Here is a 19516-nt window from a genome sequence, read left to right on the forward strand (position 1 = left end):
CGATGATTTTTAGTACTAATTAAACTTTTCTCCATGTTATTGCAAATATTGCCCAGGGGGCAGCGGTTGGTCCTCAACATCTCCTAAATTTGCCAAGGGCCAACAGCACCCCCATAGATTTCTTTAATGCTTACCACTGGGCAGTACCGACCCCAGTGGCAACCAGCTGGTCTGACATAGCTATCATGGTAATGTTAAAAATTTGTGGTTCTTTAGTTTGTTGCTTTATGGAAGGCAACATTAAACTTCATGCTTTCTCTGATTTTGCTTCTCTGTTTTTTGTGAAATAAAATTTTGTTGAATCTTTTTGAATGCTGTCATAAACCATACCACTTGATCTGACCTGTAAACCATCACATTAAAACTTGCTATATTATGACGCACATTAATAAAAGAATCATTGATTATATTTCCATTAGTGCACATACTTTTTCTGAATATATCAAAAGCAATTCCATTATCTTTATAAAAAAAAAAAAAAAATGGTAAGATCTATTTACATTCAGTTTCATAGATAAATTTAATGTTTTTGTTAATTTGGTTTAATTTTAAACTAAATTTTTAAAATTATGAAATGTATCAAAAACAGCAAAAACATCATCCTCGTAATGATATGTCAGATCACATAATTTAAAATTAAAAATTTGTTTTTGTAGTTTCCATAAGGAAAAACTAAGATGAAAAAACATTACTACTGAAAGAAAATAGCAATGGAATAGGTTAAATTATTCTGTCTGACATTGTTTTAATAATTTATTTAAACTTACTGTAATTACTAGTCCAGAACTTCAGTAGTTGCTGTTATTTCTTTTGATTGTTCAGGCTTTTAGTTATTGGATTTTAGTCAAGTTATTACAGATTACATCTACTATTCCAATTTAGGTTACCCAGTGACTAAATAGATTTTGATTGAGACTAGTGCAAGTTACACCAACATGTACAAGGTAGGATAGCGAAATCAGGTAACTAATAAAGCTTCTTATTTAGCCATGATCATATAACAATCAGCAACTTTTATTGCCAGCATTAAGACATCACAATATACTTACATATCTGTCATTCATAGACTTCTAAAATAATTTCAATAAAAAGGAAAACATAATCTAACTATTAATGACTAAACGTATTGTGAATTATGGATTATTATAGGTGGCTTTACCACTTTACATAATTCTCTTTCAATTTAGTATTGCTTTACATTCTCTGCAACTGATTTTAAAGTATAAAATATCTTCTGATAACCAATATTTTAACTGTGCAAAAGTAATACTGTAATATCAGATTTAGAGGGTAAAGGATGAGAATGTCAAGGAAGTAAGTGCCAAAGAATCTAAAAATGAAGAAAACAGTATAAATTGACATTATGAGAATTGTAATCTCACTGTTATTCAGATATGGGTGATCAGATCATAAAAATGTGTGCTGTATTGAATGATATATATTGTACTGAAGTAGATGAAACATGTTTTTTCCCCATACTGCTTTCTAAAAAAATTTTTTTGAATTTTATGGATGTTAAATTTAATTTTTTTAATTTAGACTAAGCTGTTTTCTAAAAAAAGATTATCTAGAAAACTCTGAGCATGTGCATATGAAGAAAAAATGCTCTTATGTGCTTACAGCATTGGCAGTTATCACTGTAACATTATATGCAGCTGTATATTAACTAAAGTGAAATTATTGTATGCACACAGGAAAAAGGTTGCAAGGATACCCAGATTCTGTAAAATGTAATTAGAAACAGACTAGGAATATTATTGCAAAACATAATATATCTGTTATCGGCAGTTTTTAAGACCAACCATGAAAATGCATTAAAAGAAGATAGTTACTGAAAAATGCAACTGAATTATCATTTGTGATAATTCAACCTCAGTTTTACAGTCAGTTAATATAAATACAAAAAAAAAAATAATTATAAGCAAAAGCAAAAAATAATTGTTATAATATCTGAACAGCAGAAAATATGCATTACACAACTTGTTCAGGTAAAATCAGGAAATTGTACTTATAAAAGCATAGGATGGGATTATAGAATTTATACAGAATATATGTATGAAATCATGCAAATTCGGTTGCATGGTGTGTTTCTGAACAAGAATATTTATGTAGAACAGTACAGACAGTGAAAATATTTATTTGTACCTGAAAATGTAGTCTGATGGCTAATCAAAACCTTTCCTTTTATGTAGAGATGAATTTTGTAGTGTGTAAAACACCAAGCCTGACCAAAATTCAAAGTTTCAGATAAAAGGCAAAGACTCCAGATCTATAAATTCCTTAATGTATTCCAGAAGTGAACTGCATTACAAAAATAAAAAAAGTTTAAATACATTGTGTACTATGTGTACATTGTGTGTGTATTATAATATTGTGTACTGATAACTGGTAACTTATTACCTGGAAATGATTAAAAAAAAATTTTAATAAAAAAGGCTAAAACAAATTATAAAAAATTTATTAATCTCTATTTATGTATAAAAAAATATATATATAATTTTACTTAAAATGTATTATACTTTTTCATTCAATATCTCAAATAGAATATATTTGAAGGAACTTATTACTAACACTGAATTAAATGTTTTATTAAAAAGCTACAATCAATTTATTGTACTGAAATTCTATTATGATCTCTTTGTTCATTAAAATTCACGAATTAAAGTAATCAATTTTTAATAAAATTTGCTACAATCCATTAAAATACAAAAATCTGTGTTTTCTTAGTTTAAAACTAAGGTTATCACAAAATGTAATTGTTTCATGAAACTTAATGATTCCTTTAAAATATTTTTTTTTAATTCCAAAATTTAATAGTAGTACTATCAATACATGACAATTATCCTGCATTTCAGTACTCAAAAAATTGCATAACCTTTTAAAAAACCTAAAACTCAATTATCATTTTGTAACTCAAGCTTTATAATGACAATTTAAAATCATTTATTTCACATGTTTTTAAATCGAATGAGTAACTCATTAACCTTAATTTATCATCAACTATACTAAGTAATAAACACTAATACTTTCTGAGAAATGAATAATGGCCCCTCATGGAAACTATTTCATAATAAACAACAAAAAAATTAAATAACCTCAAATGATGATCCCATGTTGAAAAGGGGGAATTATAACAGAGATTACAAAAGTAATTTAGTCTTATAATATCAAAGTAATACTAAGCAGCAGTGTTGAATTAAAAATAAAATAAAAATTAACCAAATAAACAGTAAATGAAAAAATGAATTTTTTGTAACTTGTTTCCAATATCAAGTGAACAAAATTTTCTTTGGTAACATTAATAGGAACATAACATAAAAATATTTTACAAATTGTAGAATATTTACAAAAAAATTAACAAAACTAAGTACACAAATACCAATAATATTTATGCTAAATTAATAAAACTATACAAAATATATTTTCTTATCTTAATTTATGGTATAATATTAATATTCACAATTCAAAAAGTAAACTAAATACCAGACTGTAAACACATCATACACATCATATAATTATGTGAATTATTATTTTTTAACTAATAATAATAATTAATAAATATGAGACATATTCAATGAAGGAGATTACTGTATTAAGATTCATAACAAAATTCAGCTGAAAATAACAGTATCTAGAGTTGGTCTTCTGCAACACAAAAACATAAATATATCAATTATTTCAACTTAAATAAACAAGAATGGTGGGGTTTTGAAGATGGATTAAATGAACACAAAAAAACTTTCAGTTGAGCTTAGCAAATCATAAAAGAATGGTGGGGTTTCTGTAATTAAAATCAAGGCAATAAACCCACCAGGTTGATCTAGTGGTGAACTTGTCATCGTAAATTAATATGTGCATCATTAGTCACTCGGCAAATGTTCAATTGATACTAAGTTTCTGCCCACACCCGAATTAACATATCTTCTATTATGATTATAATTGCTTTATTAATAATTTCCTTTAAGTGATGTAGGTCACGTATTTTGAAGTTAAGAGTTCTAAGGTTCAAATCCTAGTAAAGGCAAATTACTTTTATATGGATTTGAATATTAGATCGTGGATACAGGTGTTCTTTGGTGGTTGGATTTCAGTTAACCACACATCTCAGGAATTGTCGACCTGAGATTGTACAAGACTACACTTCATTTACACTCATACATATTATCCTCATTCATCCTGTAAAGTAATACCTTATGGTGGTTCAGAAGGCTAAACAGAAAAAGAAAGAAGGATCAATGCAGTAGGGAAATTTGTGTAACAGCAGTTTAAACACCCACACTAGTTTTTTTATTGTTTCTGAGGTGTGTTTAGTTCGTTACTATGTTCAGTGTTCCAGAAAAAGCAAAGTGTGTTTTGTGGCAGGCTGAATTAAAGTCCATAATTTTAGTTCAACATTAAAACAGCCACCACATGAAAGAAATATACAACATTGGTTCAAACAGTTAAAAGAAAACTGGACCTGTTCTCAAGGAAAAATCAACTGGCAGCTATGAGTATTAGATAAAACTGTTGAACAAATTACACAATGTGCATTCAGAAGAATATCAAATCCATATCTCACCAAAGCCTTGCATTAGGTATTCAGAAAACAACAATTCACAAAGTTTTACACCAAAGATTGAAAAATACGCGACTTTCATCACTTAAAGGAAATGATTAATAAAGTAATTGTAATCATATTAGAAGATATGTTAATTTGGGTATGGGCAGAAACTTAGAATCAATTGAACATTTGCCGAGCGACTAATGATGCACATATTGAAATTAATTAGTTATGTAAAAAAACTATTTGAGATGAAAAATTTGATAAATAAACAACTTCAACTGTACGTATTTTTGTTTTCGTTTAATCCATGTTCAAAATCTTGGTAATGGTATGAAGTGAAAGATATAAATATATTAGTTTTTAAGCTAACTCAAATTGTAAATCTTTACTCACAGGCAGTAAAATATATTATTTTGTAAGACTAAAGAAACAGCTTTCTTTGTAACTAGCACTTTAGTTATTACTAATAGCCTCATTTTAAACATCATGATATACATTTAAGATGTGGTAAAAATGTGCTTCCACTTGGACCATAAACATCAATTTAGTATAATAGACCCTCGCTCTAAAATCTTAGAGACTCATCATAAATTAAGCCCTTAGCATCGCAGGATCATGCTGATTCAAAATTGATGGCAGAAAGATTCTCTTTCATTGTATTTTTTTGATGAAGTAAATTAAAGAGTAAGATATGAAAAAATAAAAAATATGATTTTGTATTGTTTTATGTTGCATTAAAGTACAATTACATCGTTTGTGAGCTCAGAACTGGCCATAAAGTTTTCTCCATTGTCTGTATACATTTCCAGTACACCTATTTCACTGATATTAAACATTAAACATGCCAAGTATTCACCATCCTCTGATACTTCAGTTAACATGGTGGAATTGTTTTTTGAAACATCTGCACTTATAACTCCTTTAGCAATTTAATGTTGTGTATTTCAACTTGCCTTTTAAGATGATGAAATCACTGTTTGCAGAGACAAAATGCTACCTCAGTTCTTGCTTTTAATATTGATAAAGCATGATTAGAAATAATTGCTGATAAAGAAGCTTACTTACTTGATTCTTATATCTAGTTAAGATAGATAGATATTAGTATAGTTTTTTTAGACAAAAAAATTAACAAAGATTATAAAAATAACAAACTAAATTTTGACAATTTTAGGAATCCCACCAAGCAAAATACAATAATATAATACGAATCCTTTCATCCTTGGAACCAAAAAATGGCCATATTTAATACCTTGATATATACAGCCTTAAGATAGATATCTGGTCAAATTATAGTAGCAAAAAAAATAATCCTCAATATTAATACAGTTTAAAATAAAATAAAATCTATAATAGTTTTATTAACCATTGCCTGTTGGTGTGATTATATAACAAATAATTAAAATATAAAACCCACTTACCAACAATCTTTTAATGCGTCCTAGCACTTTCGGAAACGAATTCCATCTTCAGGAACTTAAATTTTTTTTTTAACTAAAACTTTGTTGTCATGAATAGAATTGTTTTGTAAAGTGTGTAAAATGTATAAAGGTGGTCGTCATATGTTAAAATTGCATCGACTTAATGTCCTGTCATAATGAATGTCTCCACCGTTGTGGTAAAATGGGAGGGGTATGATATGGTCAACTCACTCTATAGTTATTGTTTAGTACTTGTTTATATAATATATCATTTTTAAATCTTGTTTGTTCATTTATTAATTTATCATTATTAAGATATATGTGATACTTTTTTAAGTTATTGATAATGTGTATATTATTTGAAAAATCAAGAATGTCTATAAAATCTTTCTTTCTTTCTTTCTTTTTCCTGTCTAGCCTCCGGTAATTACCTCTCAGATAATACTTCAGAGGATGATATGTATGAGTGTAAATGAAGTGTAGTCTTGTACAGTCTCAGTTCGACCATTCCTGGGATGTGTGGTTAATTGAAACCCAACCACCAAAGAACACCAGTATCCATGATCTAGTATACAAATCCATGTAAAATTAACTGACTTTACTAGGACTTGAAGTATAAAATTATCTGAGTTATAATTATGGCTGTTATTTATAATATGCTTAGCGAATTAATTTTTTCAATTCTACTCATGACAACAAAGTTTTAGTTAATAAAAAAAAATGTAAGTTCCTGAAGATAGAATTTGTTTCTGAAAGCACTAGGACACATTAAAAGATTGTTGGTAAGTGGGTTTTATATTTAAATTATTTATTAAAATAAAATTTGTTTTAATGGTTTTATTAATAAAAAAATGCATAAATATGTTCATAAATTTTATGTGTAGTGACATAAATTTATTTGCAATAGTATTGGGAACACTTTTTTTTTGTCTTCAGTCATTTGACTGGTTTGATGCAGCTCTCCAAGATTCCCTATCTAGTGCTAGTTGTTTCATTTCAGTATACCCTCTACTTCCCAAATAACAAAATTCTTCTACCTCCATAATCTTTTCTCCTCCTATTTTCACATTCAGTGGTCCATCTTTGTTATTTCTACTACATTTCATTACTTTTGTTTTGTTCATGTTTATTTTCATGCGATAGTTCTTGCGTAGGACTTCATCTATGCCGTTCATTGTTTCTTCTAAATCCTTTTTACTCTCGGCTAGAATTACTATATCATCAGCAAATCGTAGCATCTATATCTTTTCAGCTTGTACTGTTACTCCGAATCTAAATTGTTCTTTAACATCATTAACCGCTAGTTCCATGTAAAGATTAAAAAGTAACGGAGATAGGGAACATTCTTGTCAGACTCCCTTTCTTATTACGGCTTCTTTCTTATGTTCTTCAATTATTACTGTTGCTGTTTGGTTCCTGTACATGTTAGCAATTGTTCTTCTATCTCTGTATTTGAACCCTAATTTTTTTAAAATGCTGAACATTTTATTCCAGTCTACGTTATCGAATGCCTTTTCTAGGTGGCATTGGCAATGCTATTTCTAGACATTGGCAACAAGTCAATAAAATATTAAAAAAAAGCAAATGAGGCCTGAAACAGTCTTTCTGGAAATGTGATGTACTATTAAAATTGTATAAACTATATAATTAAATAGGGGATATTACAGTACCAGTCACAGCTTTAACATTTACTGTAACAATTACTATTGACCAAATAGTATGTTATTTTACTGATTTGGTAGTTCCACACATAAACTATTTATTAATAATTTCAGCACTTTAGAGAAAAGTAAATTATAAAAAAGACTAGGTACAACAGAGTAAGAGTTAGCTGCTATGAAATGAGAACATAGCTACTGTAATTATGTAGCAGGATTCAATGTTTGCAATTCATATGGTATATTTGTGATGTTACCATAACATCAGATGAATCACATCTGATTTTATTTACTTATTACACGTAAATTTATGTCATTACACATATTATTTATGAACATATTTATGGTTACTTTTCATTAATAAAATCATTAAAATAAATTTTATTTTATTTTAAAATCTATTAGTACTGAGGTTTATTTATTTAGTTAAAAGAATTTAACAACATTCTGCTTAAAATTACTGTAGATATGTGTCAGGCAAATTTCAGCAAGTGTCAATAATAAGATAGAGTAATAAGTAATTTCTGCATCAGAATACAACTGGATTCTTATTATTTAATATACACTTATTTCTTCAGTAAAAATGCCAGTCCTCATTTTCACACTACCTCATTAACCCTTTCTTACAATAACATGCTTGTTTAATTGAATAAATAAATTTCTTTGTGGTAGTAACTGAATGTACTGGTAATCTATGTTTTATTTTTAGTTAGTAATTCATTAGACCTGCATTGTATTTTGCTCGGATTTCAGCTACCCTGGTGAAATGAGGTTGTACTGGAATTTTTAGGATGTTAATTAAGGGACAGAATTAGTGATTTCATATGGTTTTTGACCTGAATAATTAAATGAAAGGTCCAAGAACTGTATCTTCAGTAGCTTTAGAGAAATGTAAGATGAAAACCAATAAATTGGTGAAAAAACCCCTTTTTTTGTTTGACAGACAGTAACTTTGTTAAATCGATAATAAACACATAAATGGGTAATACATACATAAACCAAACTTGTAGAGAATTTAATTGTGGAAAAAATGGTGTAAGAAAGTTGAATAAAGATAAAATAAAGTCTTTATTTTTATCCCTTATAAGGCTTTATTTTATATTTGTAAAGTATATGGGCATTAAAACATTTATCAAAAAAAAAATACTTTTAATGTTAATAAAACCAGAATTCTTTATTGCTGATGAGAAAAATGTTGAAAAAAATTTAGAGTTAAAAATTTAAAAAAAGAATTGGAAATTGCACAATTGTAAAATAAAAATTACTTAGATAATAAGAAAATAAAAACAGCGGAACAACATTTTGCAATATTGTATTAGTATTTAAATCATTCTATAAGGTAGATTAAATATATTGAGTACTTTAAACTTTGCTGTTGTTAGTGAAGATTTTCTGTAAATTTTAGTTTGAACGTGGTCGGTTTGCCATTGAAGTAATGCTGTACTTATTTACAACAGAGGAAAGCTGATATGGTATTCATTTTGGGTGTGTGTAAGAGTAATGCTACAGTTACAGCAGAAGAATATGAAATACGTTTTCCGAGTTGCAGGATTCCAGATCCCAAAAAGATTACTGCAATTTTTTTCAATGTTCGGGAAACAGGTTCACTACCTAGTATTCGGACTAGCTACGAACGATCTGTCCAACAAGACGCTGTTATTGGTGAAATTGATACAGTTCAGCGCAGATCACACATCCATACATGATGTCTTTCTAGGTAAATCAGAGTGGTTTGCAGGACACTTAAAACAAAACAAGTTTTATCCTTATCAGAAAAGCCAATTCTGATAAGGAGAACAGTTCCTACACCCAGGAGACAGTTCACTTCGCTTGGAGTTCTGTAACTGGTGGAATACAAATCAACAACTGTACTAGTTTGTTTTGTTTACTGACGAGGCAAATTTCACTCTATATGGTGCCCGACAACTAATGTGCGGCTAAGCAACTTAAGGACAGTCCTGAAGAACTAAAAAGAGCAACACAGCAGTACAGAAGCATGCCATGAAGTGTGTTGGAAATGGTGGGCTCATTTTTGAATATTTATTATAAACTGATACATATAATGAATTTTGGTCTAGTGCAGTGTTTGTCAACCACCGGTCCGTGGGATGCTACTAATCCTTGCACAAATTGGCCCATGAAAAAATAATTAAATTTTTAAAATAAGAGAAAAAAATGAACGTTAACAAAATTCAACTGTAATATAAAATTTACATACAATTATTTAATAATGTTCTGTACATATGAGGTGTGGCATTTAAATACGAGACTAATGTTGCTACAGAAGAACTGCGCAAGCACCAAATTTGTACGACCAACAGCTGTGTAGTGTGAACCCTTCTCTTTCAACTGTTGGCACTCCAGTTTATGTAGACATATTAATCTGGCTGTGGCCTTCACTTGGATATCTGTTTTTTGTTTTGCCTTAAAAATGATGTCTTTTAGTTGAGCAAAGAATTGTCATGAAATCTCATATGAAACTTGGAAAAACCGCTACTGAGACTTATCTTTTATTTAAAAAAAGTATATGGCAATGAATATTTATCACGTGTGTGCGTTTTTGAGTGGTTTAAGCGTTTTCGAGATGACCGAGAAAATGTTGAAGATAATGTGAAAGGGACCGGGTCGCCTTATCACGTCAAAACCAGATAAAAATATTGAAAATTGGTATTCTGATCCGAACTGACCATCAGTTAACTATTCTTGTCTTTATTCAAGGTCCTTGCTCAACTCTGTGAAAAAATAAGAAAAAACTACCAGAATTGTTGAAGAACAAGTCATGGGTTCTTCATCAGGACAACGTCCCGGTTCACACTGCAGTGTCTCTCACGACGTTTCTAGCCATATAACATCCCCGAGTTAGACCATTCGCCTTATTCTCCTGACCTGGCAAAATGTGACTTTTATCTGTTTCCCAAGATCAAATCTGCATTAAAAGGAACAAGATTTCAGACTGTTGAAGCTGTGAAAGAAAAAGCGGCACGCATCAAGAAAGAGCTCACAGAAAAAACTTCCAGCACTGTTTCGAACAATAGAAAATTCACAACAAGCAATGTAAGCAATAGAACAATGGAAATTTAGAGTGTTGCAGGGATAGAGGGGGGTGTATATTAAAGGAATAATAACTAAATATGTATAAATTTAAAATAAAATATTTTACAGTATTAGTCTTGTTATTTAATAGTCACACCTTGTATAAACTGGCAAATACTGGTGCATGTTTAATTTTTTGAATATATTGAATTCTATTTTTAAATAAAACAACCTCCATTTACTTTTTATTTATTTTCCGATTTTCATTTATATATTGTTTTGTTTTTATAGATAGAAATGATATTATGTGTTTGTAAATTTAATTATTAATAAAATAAAAATATGATTACAATCAATAATATAATCAGTTAACATACCATTTAATATAATATAATTAATTAATATAATCAATGAATATATAATATGGTTATAAATAAAAAAATAATTTTTGTGTTTGCTCGTCAAAAAATTTAAGCTAAGGGTCTGCTGATCCCTGTATATTTTTCTATAATTTTACTGGTCCACCATAAAAAAAGGTTGAGAAACACTAGTCCAGTGTACTGTTTCTAAATAAAATTCAAATTTTTCTAACGTTCTTTGTTTTAATCAACTTATCTTACACCATTTTGTTCAGAATTAAATTATCTATAAGTTTGATTTAAACGTTTTGTGAGATTCTATCCATTTAACAAAGTTACTGTGCATCATAAGAAATTGCTAATTCTACCCCCTAATTAACTTACTAAATTTTCAGTACGACTTCATTTCACCAGGACAGCTGAAATCCGAGCGAAATATTTCACTAGCCATAACTCACAAATGAAGCATTTTAGGACATATGTTTATATGAAATTTTTCCATTATATTCATGAATAGAATAGGTTATGAAAGTCCTGGGAAAACTTACAATCTGCATATTATATTGAAATAATTGACATTAGACATATGTTCTTAATATTTTTCAAGAACATATGTACAGTTATTATTCAACAACAGTAACATCTTGTTACAACGTATATAAACTTTTCATAGTTTGAAAAGTTTGTGAATAAAAACCACTTAATTTTTAGAGATAACCTTTTTTATTTCTCAATGTAATCTCTCTTTTAAGCTTACCCATTTCATTCAATGCTGTTCTAGTTTGCTGATCCCTTCCAAATAAAAGGTTGTTCTAATTCTGCAAGATAGGTATTAAATTCTGCAATCACCTCCTCATTTGAATAAAATGTTCTTCATACCAGCTACTTTTTCTTGTTGGGGTAAAAATAGTAGTTCGTAGGAGCCAAATCTATAGAACAGGGGTCATGCATAATGAGTTTAAAGCCTATTTCTACAATTTTGTTGCCAAAAATGCAAAGGAATGAGCAGATTCAATATCATGTTGGAAAAGGCCTTTTTTGTGAGCCAACCAATCATGAATATTTTTCTTGCAGCTCGATTATTATCAAATGGTTCATTAATGATGCATAGTATTTGCCTATAATCACTGAATAATCATTGCCTATAATATTTTTGTAAATAGTCAAAGAGGATTACCTCTTGTGAATCCGAAGAATTTCTTTGTGAGTGGCCAAATCTTCCTCGCCAAAGGAATGGCCATCGCTTTCTTTGGTGCAGACACCCCACTGGCAACCCATTGTTTGGATGGTTGCTTGGTGTCAAGCATGTTATTACATGCCTGACATGCATCGTACTATTGTATGGTGCATGTTTCATCTTCAGTGGTGTAACAACACTTAAAATCCTGTGGATTTCACTGAAACAGTTGCAAACCACTCATGGAATACCTTATACGATTTCACTGTTAGTCAACTGTCAGCAATCACTGACAGTTGATACAAAATATTATGCACCTGTTCAGTCAAGATGCCCAGAGCTCTAATAACTTCACATACCTTTACTTGTCTATCATCCAACATCATATCTGGAGTAATCACCTCAAGAGGGCATCCAAAATGTTTGGCGTTGTTTGTGCTCATGTGACCACTTTGAAAATTTTGAGGCCCTTATCAACTGTTCTAATGAAAGTGCAAATTCACCACAATACTTGTAAGTTTTTCTTTATTTTCCTGAAGCAATTTGCTCTTTATAAAGTAATGTTTAATAAACACACATCTTTCATCAATTTTTTAGAAATCATTTGACTTTCTTGATTCAAACAGACACCAGACACAGAGAAACTATCTGATCAGATCGAAACTTGGTGTGTGTTCTTTCCAGAAGATGTTACCAACTGAAATTCCCTTAATATGCACTGCTGGTGCCAGCAGACTCTCAGACTTTGCATGATTGTTTATATATAAACAACCATTTATATATAATACATATAGTCTATATACATATATATATATATTTATCTCTATAAAACCTGTTTTATCTGATCCAAGAAAAACGTTTTAATTTTGTTTATAATGAAAAATGGATGAACAAAAAATTAATTCTTTCATTGAAATTACACTCTTTCATTAACTATTAATAACTACTCTGAAATTTATTATTTACTGCCATATCATACCCCATTCAAAGTTACGTGGTTCTTCATAGTTCCTTACGCCAACCCTTTTATTAAATAAACGCTGAAAGCACCAAATTTTATACCTACATCCCGTTGTTGAATCACCATTCCTCTAGAAAAAAAAATTTATATTAGAAAATTTACATATAAAATTTAATATTGTTTATGTCTGAGTATGTCCAACAACATGTTTACCCATAAAGTGAAAAAATAATGTACATTATGTACTTATATTATTCATAAACAGTACCTAATTTTAGTAATCTGTATGTGGATTTTAAGTACTAGAAAATTTTTCATGATAATATTTTTTTGACATAGACTTTGAATCAAAAGGCTTATTCTAGAATCATTAAATTATAATTATTGTATTTCTAAATATTGTAATATATAATATAAAACTTCAGCAGGGCCACAGACTATATTGTTGGATTTATGAACAACATCAATACCTAAAGTATTAATAAATAGTATTAATTCTTGTTTACATTGTACATACAACCACACTAATCTAGTTTGTACAGTAATTGAGCTCAATTCTCAAAAGTGTGAATGAGAATAGAAAAAATCTGTATAGATTTTTTTGGCATACTCTTTTTATGTTTGGCAAAGAAAGCTCGGAAATTGTTAATTACATGAATGCACGTGCTGAATAATTTTAGATTAAATGCAAATTAAGATCTTAAATCATACTGTATTCAACATTAAAGAAATTACTTAAAAATGAGAACATATTCTCTTTATAATTGAAATATTTTCAGACTTAAATTTCCCTTAAAAATATTATTCTGCTAGTTAATAGAGAAATGCTGCATTTTTTTTTTGCTTCATGAATTTCAAATTTCTAGGTAAAACAGACAAAACAAATTACAATAAGTAAAATTATTTTATAAATATTATTTGATATACAAAGATAGAAAGAAATATGTACAGCATTAATGACAGTAATACAGTTTCCATTAAATTGTATAAGTCAATTTAGTGAATATAGTTCTAACATTAATCACTTAAAATTAAGTGCTAAAATTAATCAGCATGAATGATCAAAAATTTTCATGAGTGGTGTAGTGTACAGAATTCAAACACATATATGAATTGCGTTAAGACAAAGAACAATTGAATGCAAATTACAGTAATGTGAATGATAAAATGAATGATTCAGAAGACACTTACACTTTTTAGTTTATTTATGCAGTTTTAACATTTCTTTTTTGCAATCAGTCAAGCAAGTCTTTGCTTTTTTATACAACTTTTTTTTATTTTATACTGGGTTTCAGACATTTTATATGCATCGTAATGGTTATTCTTTTTAATTTCAAAATTATTCAGTTTAGTATATTTTTATGGTGCAGGTATTTTTTAATTTTATTTTTAGAAATTTCAAAATAATTTTTTAATTTCTCATTATCTAGTTATATTTTAACTGATGACTTTTAGTTAAAAAATTGATGATCGTAACTATTTCCTATAATTTATTTAATTTTAGTTATTTCCAATTTGTAAAGATTTCTGAAATCCTAGAATTTTCTTCAGTTCTACAATCAAACCTATGCTACTTCCATTACTTTCACTTCCTTTCTTTCCCCTAGAATTATAGCATTCAAGTTTCTCATTACTATTAAGTTAACCTGCCAGGTTGATCTAGTTGTAAAACTTATCGTAAATCAACTGATTTTGAAGTCAAGAGTTCTCAGGTTCAAATCCTAATAAAGGTAGTTGCTTTTATTTTTTATTTGAATTAACCACATGTCTCAGGTTTGGTTGTATGAGTCTGTGCAAGACTACACCTCACTCACACAAACAAGGGACAGGGCTGCCTATGGGTCCTGAACCCAGAAAGCCGCATGGGATATCTGGAGACTTCTGAAATATTTGTAAGAAAACAAACTATTAAATTTTTATCACCTCTTACATGCTGGTCCTTTCATTCAGTGGATTTTTGGATTAAAATCCTGATCAGATTTGACACTTTCCAAACATTACAGGATCATCAGAAACTATAATCGGTCTTCATCCTCTAGTTTCTGGAGAAACTTAATAAATAGTCATCTATTTCTTTGTCTTTTTCTGAAGAGTTTGTCATATAAACTGTAATATTGCAGTTAGCTGTTGTATAATTTAGTATTTGTCTATATTCATGCATAAGTTAAAGAAAACTCCTTTAAATCAAATTCAACTGTTTTTTGAGCAGGTAAAATAATAAATGCCCTAAAACTCCACAAAATGAAATAGAGGATATAAGTAAAGCTATTTAAAATGTTCTATTTGTTTTTTCTCACTAAATTAATAGTGTTTTTTATGAATGAGAGCTGTTTTAAACATACATTTTTCAGATATGAATAGAGCATTACTATCTCCTTCTGGAGAAAGTTGTTAATTTTTTTTAATCATGAAGAATTAAATAAATGACATTTGTTCAATTAAAGAAGGTGGATAACATTCCAACTCCATAGAATTAAATAACAGTACTAGCTAAAATTACTGCTTTGGTGATAAGTAGTAATACTTTACATGTGTATATTACGATCAGTTAAAAAGCAGTACTTAATATTTATTCTGTCGAAGATCTACTGCAGTTAATAATTAGGCATTTAAAATTCTATTATTAAGAAAATTCATTAAAAAGAACACTCTATAAGGCTTGATTTATTTGTTAAAAAAAGGAAAAAATACAAGTTAGAATAAATATTTGATGTTAAATTTTAAAGAAATTGAAATCAATTCATATTTACTTCAGCTGAAAAGTGTAAAATTAAGTAGTTATTGTTACAACAGAGAGCTTATGTGCAACCACAAGGTTTATTCTGGTTTTAATATTAAAAATAATTCTTAAACAATTTTGGATATTATCAGCTAATATTTTTTATTCAACTAATTTCAAAAAATTAACTGAATTCTTTTTTCTTTAGTTCATTTTATGCCAGTTAATATAACAAAGAAGAAGGCAAATAAAATTTATATTTCCGATGCATAAATTAAAAAAAGCCAACATTATTTCAAACATTCAATTTAAATGTTATAAACCATAATATACATTTATGATTTACTTGAAAGTAATATTATAAATAAAAAAAAAATCATGATAGCTGTTTATTAAAATATTGGATTGATATCAAAAAGCCATAGTTAAATACTTGCCCATATTAAACTTTTCACCTTGACAAATCAAATAAAATTACATATGACTTGAGTTCGTCAGTTTAATGTCACCATGGTTCAGATGATGAGATTGAGTCTGGATGAGACTGTATTTGTTGGAGATGATGTTATTAGTTTACAGATGGTAAAAAAATTAAGATCCCAAGTGGCTAATTTTCCTGTTGCATCTTTTAAGTAGTCAGAATTTTTTGGTGATACAACAGAATGACATTTAACAAAATTCAATCTGTTCAATGTACTTTAGCACTAAAATATGATAGTAAACATTCAGAAGGATTTAAAAAACGAGAATGCACCTCCTGAGAACCTATGAGGTCATCTTAAGAATAGACCACATGATGTAATCAATATGCTGAATGCATTATTAAGGTTAATATATTAAAACAACTAGCCTCTTTAAAGACCTTTCTTGTCACTGTAGATTAAATACAAAACAAAAATATAACTTCCAGATAATCTGTCTATTGTTAAAATGTGAAATATACAAGAAATTACGTTTCAAGATGCTTGTTAAAGATCACCATTAGCACCAAGTGAACACTACTCTTCACCTTGATCTTTGATTTGGTGTAGCATTTACACATGCTACAGTTTAACCACATCAAGGATTTCAATACCATCCTTTGTGATAACTCCTAAACGGGTGGTAATTTGGTTATATGATATTAGAATGCCTTTTCTGCAAATTTGCATGCATATAATTTGACATACAGTCAACATCTCTCAAATGAAAGATCAACAGTTGGTTGTAAGTAGTCGATTTTAAAGAGTTTAATTTTCTTTCTTGATTTGAGAGTACTGACCAGTTTACAAGTAATAATGGAAACACCTCTTTGTAAATCCATTCAGTATACTTTATTGCCTCAAGTTTTTTATGTAGGTTGCCAGTGCATTCAAAGCAGGCTCTGACATGAAGATTATCTTTGATTGTCAATGTGATGGTAAATGATCAAGGCAGAGAGAATTTCTTTCGTCCTTTAGCTCAGACCCAAGTACACTGACATTTTGATGCCCATTATCATGAATAGCAAGACTAGCACTTTTATATCCTAGTATCACATCATTATTTTATTCGGTAAAATTAGTCTTTGAACCAGAATTCTTTGCTGTCAACTAACTTGGTGATATTACTAATGAAACATATTAAAATAGGAGCTCCAGCAGCTAGATGAGATTATCTGTTAATAAGGGATAAGAAGATATAATAAGCTTATGAAGACTAACACCAGTTTGACTGTATTTAGGCGAATTATATGAATGCTATCACTCGACTACAGTATGGCTGTTAATCTAAAGCCTTCGTTCCAAAATTGTATTCCATGTTAGTGCTGTGTGCCTCTTGTGTATAAGATTCTTATCCTGTAGAGTCTTTTTTATTTATGTTACGTTTCCTAATATAGATTTATTTTAAAATAACATTTTAACTGGCAAGTTGTAGAGATAAAAAGTATTAGTTTATAACTTAAATCAATTATACACATTAATGTAGGTAAAACTTTGAATTAAATATAGTTAAAATGAAATTTTTTTTCCAGTATCATGCTAATGATTAATCTTATTTATGTAATATTGATATGCTTTTTTATCAAGCATTGCAGACATAAGCTACCAACAATTAACAGTTTTTATACTTTTAACCTGATGAAAAGATATCTATTTAATTTTTCTCTGCTTCTTGATGATAACAATAAAATTAAAATATTGATCATACATAAAAATGATAAACAATAACGCATGATATTGGTAACACAAAATGACATTTTCATTTTTCAATTTTTCTGATGAAAAAAAATATTTTTAGTATACTATTGTTTTTTTTTACATTTCTAATATTATTTTTTTTAAAATAAAGTAATTCTGAATTGAAAAACTTACATATTTAGTTTTCATGACCTCCTTCTTGCCTGTATAATGTTTTAATTACAATAGTTTTTTTTATACAATAGTGTTTACAATATATATGAATGACTTAACAATAAGTTGAAAAGAATACTATTTAAAGTTCTGTAATAAATGAAATTTTATTTAAGAAGAATAAGACTTCACATTTTAAAATCTGTCTCCTGAAGGATTTGTAAAAAGTGACTAACCTCCTTCTTCCCCTGTAATGCAATCAGTTGTAATGAAATCTAGATCTGTAATTTTTAAAGACAATGAATGAAGATTCTCAAGATAATCTTACATTTCATAGAAAATATTTTACACTGATTTGGATATAAGTAGCCAACTTCTGAGTTTTGAGTGGAGATGATTATACCAGTACAATGAATAATTAGAGGTTTCATATTATGTAATTAAAACAAATGCCAGCAACATTTTATAAAGGCTTTAACAATAAGAAAATATAGTACAAGCTTGTATACCTGAAATTATCACCAACATTTATTAAAATTGATGAAAAAAATTTGTTCATTAAAAAAAATTAGGAAGTGTGATTTAATTTATTTCATCCTTGGCATAAAATGAAGATCTATTTTTATAACATAGAACTAAAGTTTACAATTTAACTGCCAACTATAGCTGAGTTAATCCAGCAATAGGGTAAATGTGAGCACACGTGCATGTGTGTTACCTAGTGATGATGTCATACATAACTGAATTTGATAGGTTTCATGTGAAAAAAAATCTTTGAAATGTAGTAGAACTAAAATTGGATAATTAAATACAGTAATAATATATTTATACTGATCACTACTACATATAAATTATGGTTTAAATTTTTTATAGAAGTTATGTTTAAAGTTAAGCTACATAAATGCTCTTGCATTTAGTATTGCAAGAGTAAGGATTTCATGAATTTCCATATATGGCCAAAAAAGTCCTTCTGACATTTATTAAAAAAAAAGGTTAATTGGAAAAATTTTAAGAAAGGAGTTAATATAAATTAAACTGAAACGTGCTACATCAGTTATTATAATCCGGTCTAATAATAATAAAACCTTATTATTACTATAGCTGTAATTAATAGTGTTTAAGTAATTTCATCATAATAATGAAATTGAAAAATTAAAAGGTAAGAATGGATAGAAATAATAATAAAGGAAACAAGCAAACCAGACAAGAAAAATACAACTGCCCAAGTAAATCTGTTTAAATCCTGCTTAATAATTATTTTAGAAAATTGTATAAAATTCTGTTAGTGTGATCCAATTCTATATAAAAAGGGCACTAACATTTTTAACCTTCA

The 19516-nt window shown here is 28.6% G+C and overlaps 1 protein-coding gene across 1 annotated transcript in view; it reads right to left on the reverse strand.

The window, feature by feature from the left end:
* Positions 1-3507: 3507 nt before the first annotated feature.
* The window catches only part of Lerp (lysosomal enzyme receptor protein), a 313317-nt gene continuing 297308 nt past the window's right edge, over positions 3508-19516 (reverse strand). Inside the window, exons 23-24 of the mRNA XM_075355029.1 lie at positions 13171-13282; positions 3508-3645 (exon numbers count right to left, since the gene is read on the reverse strand). Of these exons, the coding sequence (XP_075211144.1) occupies positions 3632-3645; positions 13171-13282 (126 nt within the window). The 3' untranslated portion in view covers positions 3508-3631. The remainder of the gene's footprint in view (positions 3646-13170; positions 13283-19516) is intronic.

Source organism: Lycorma delicatula, chromosome 1, assembly GCF_047948215.1.
Source record: "Lycorma delicatula isolate Av1 chromosome 1, ASM4794821v1, whole genome shotgun sequence".
Classification (NCBI taxonomy): Eukaryota; Metazoa; Arthropoda; class Insecta; order Hemiptera; family Fulgoridae; genus Lycorma; species Lycorma delicatula.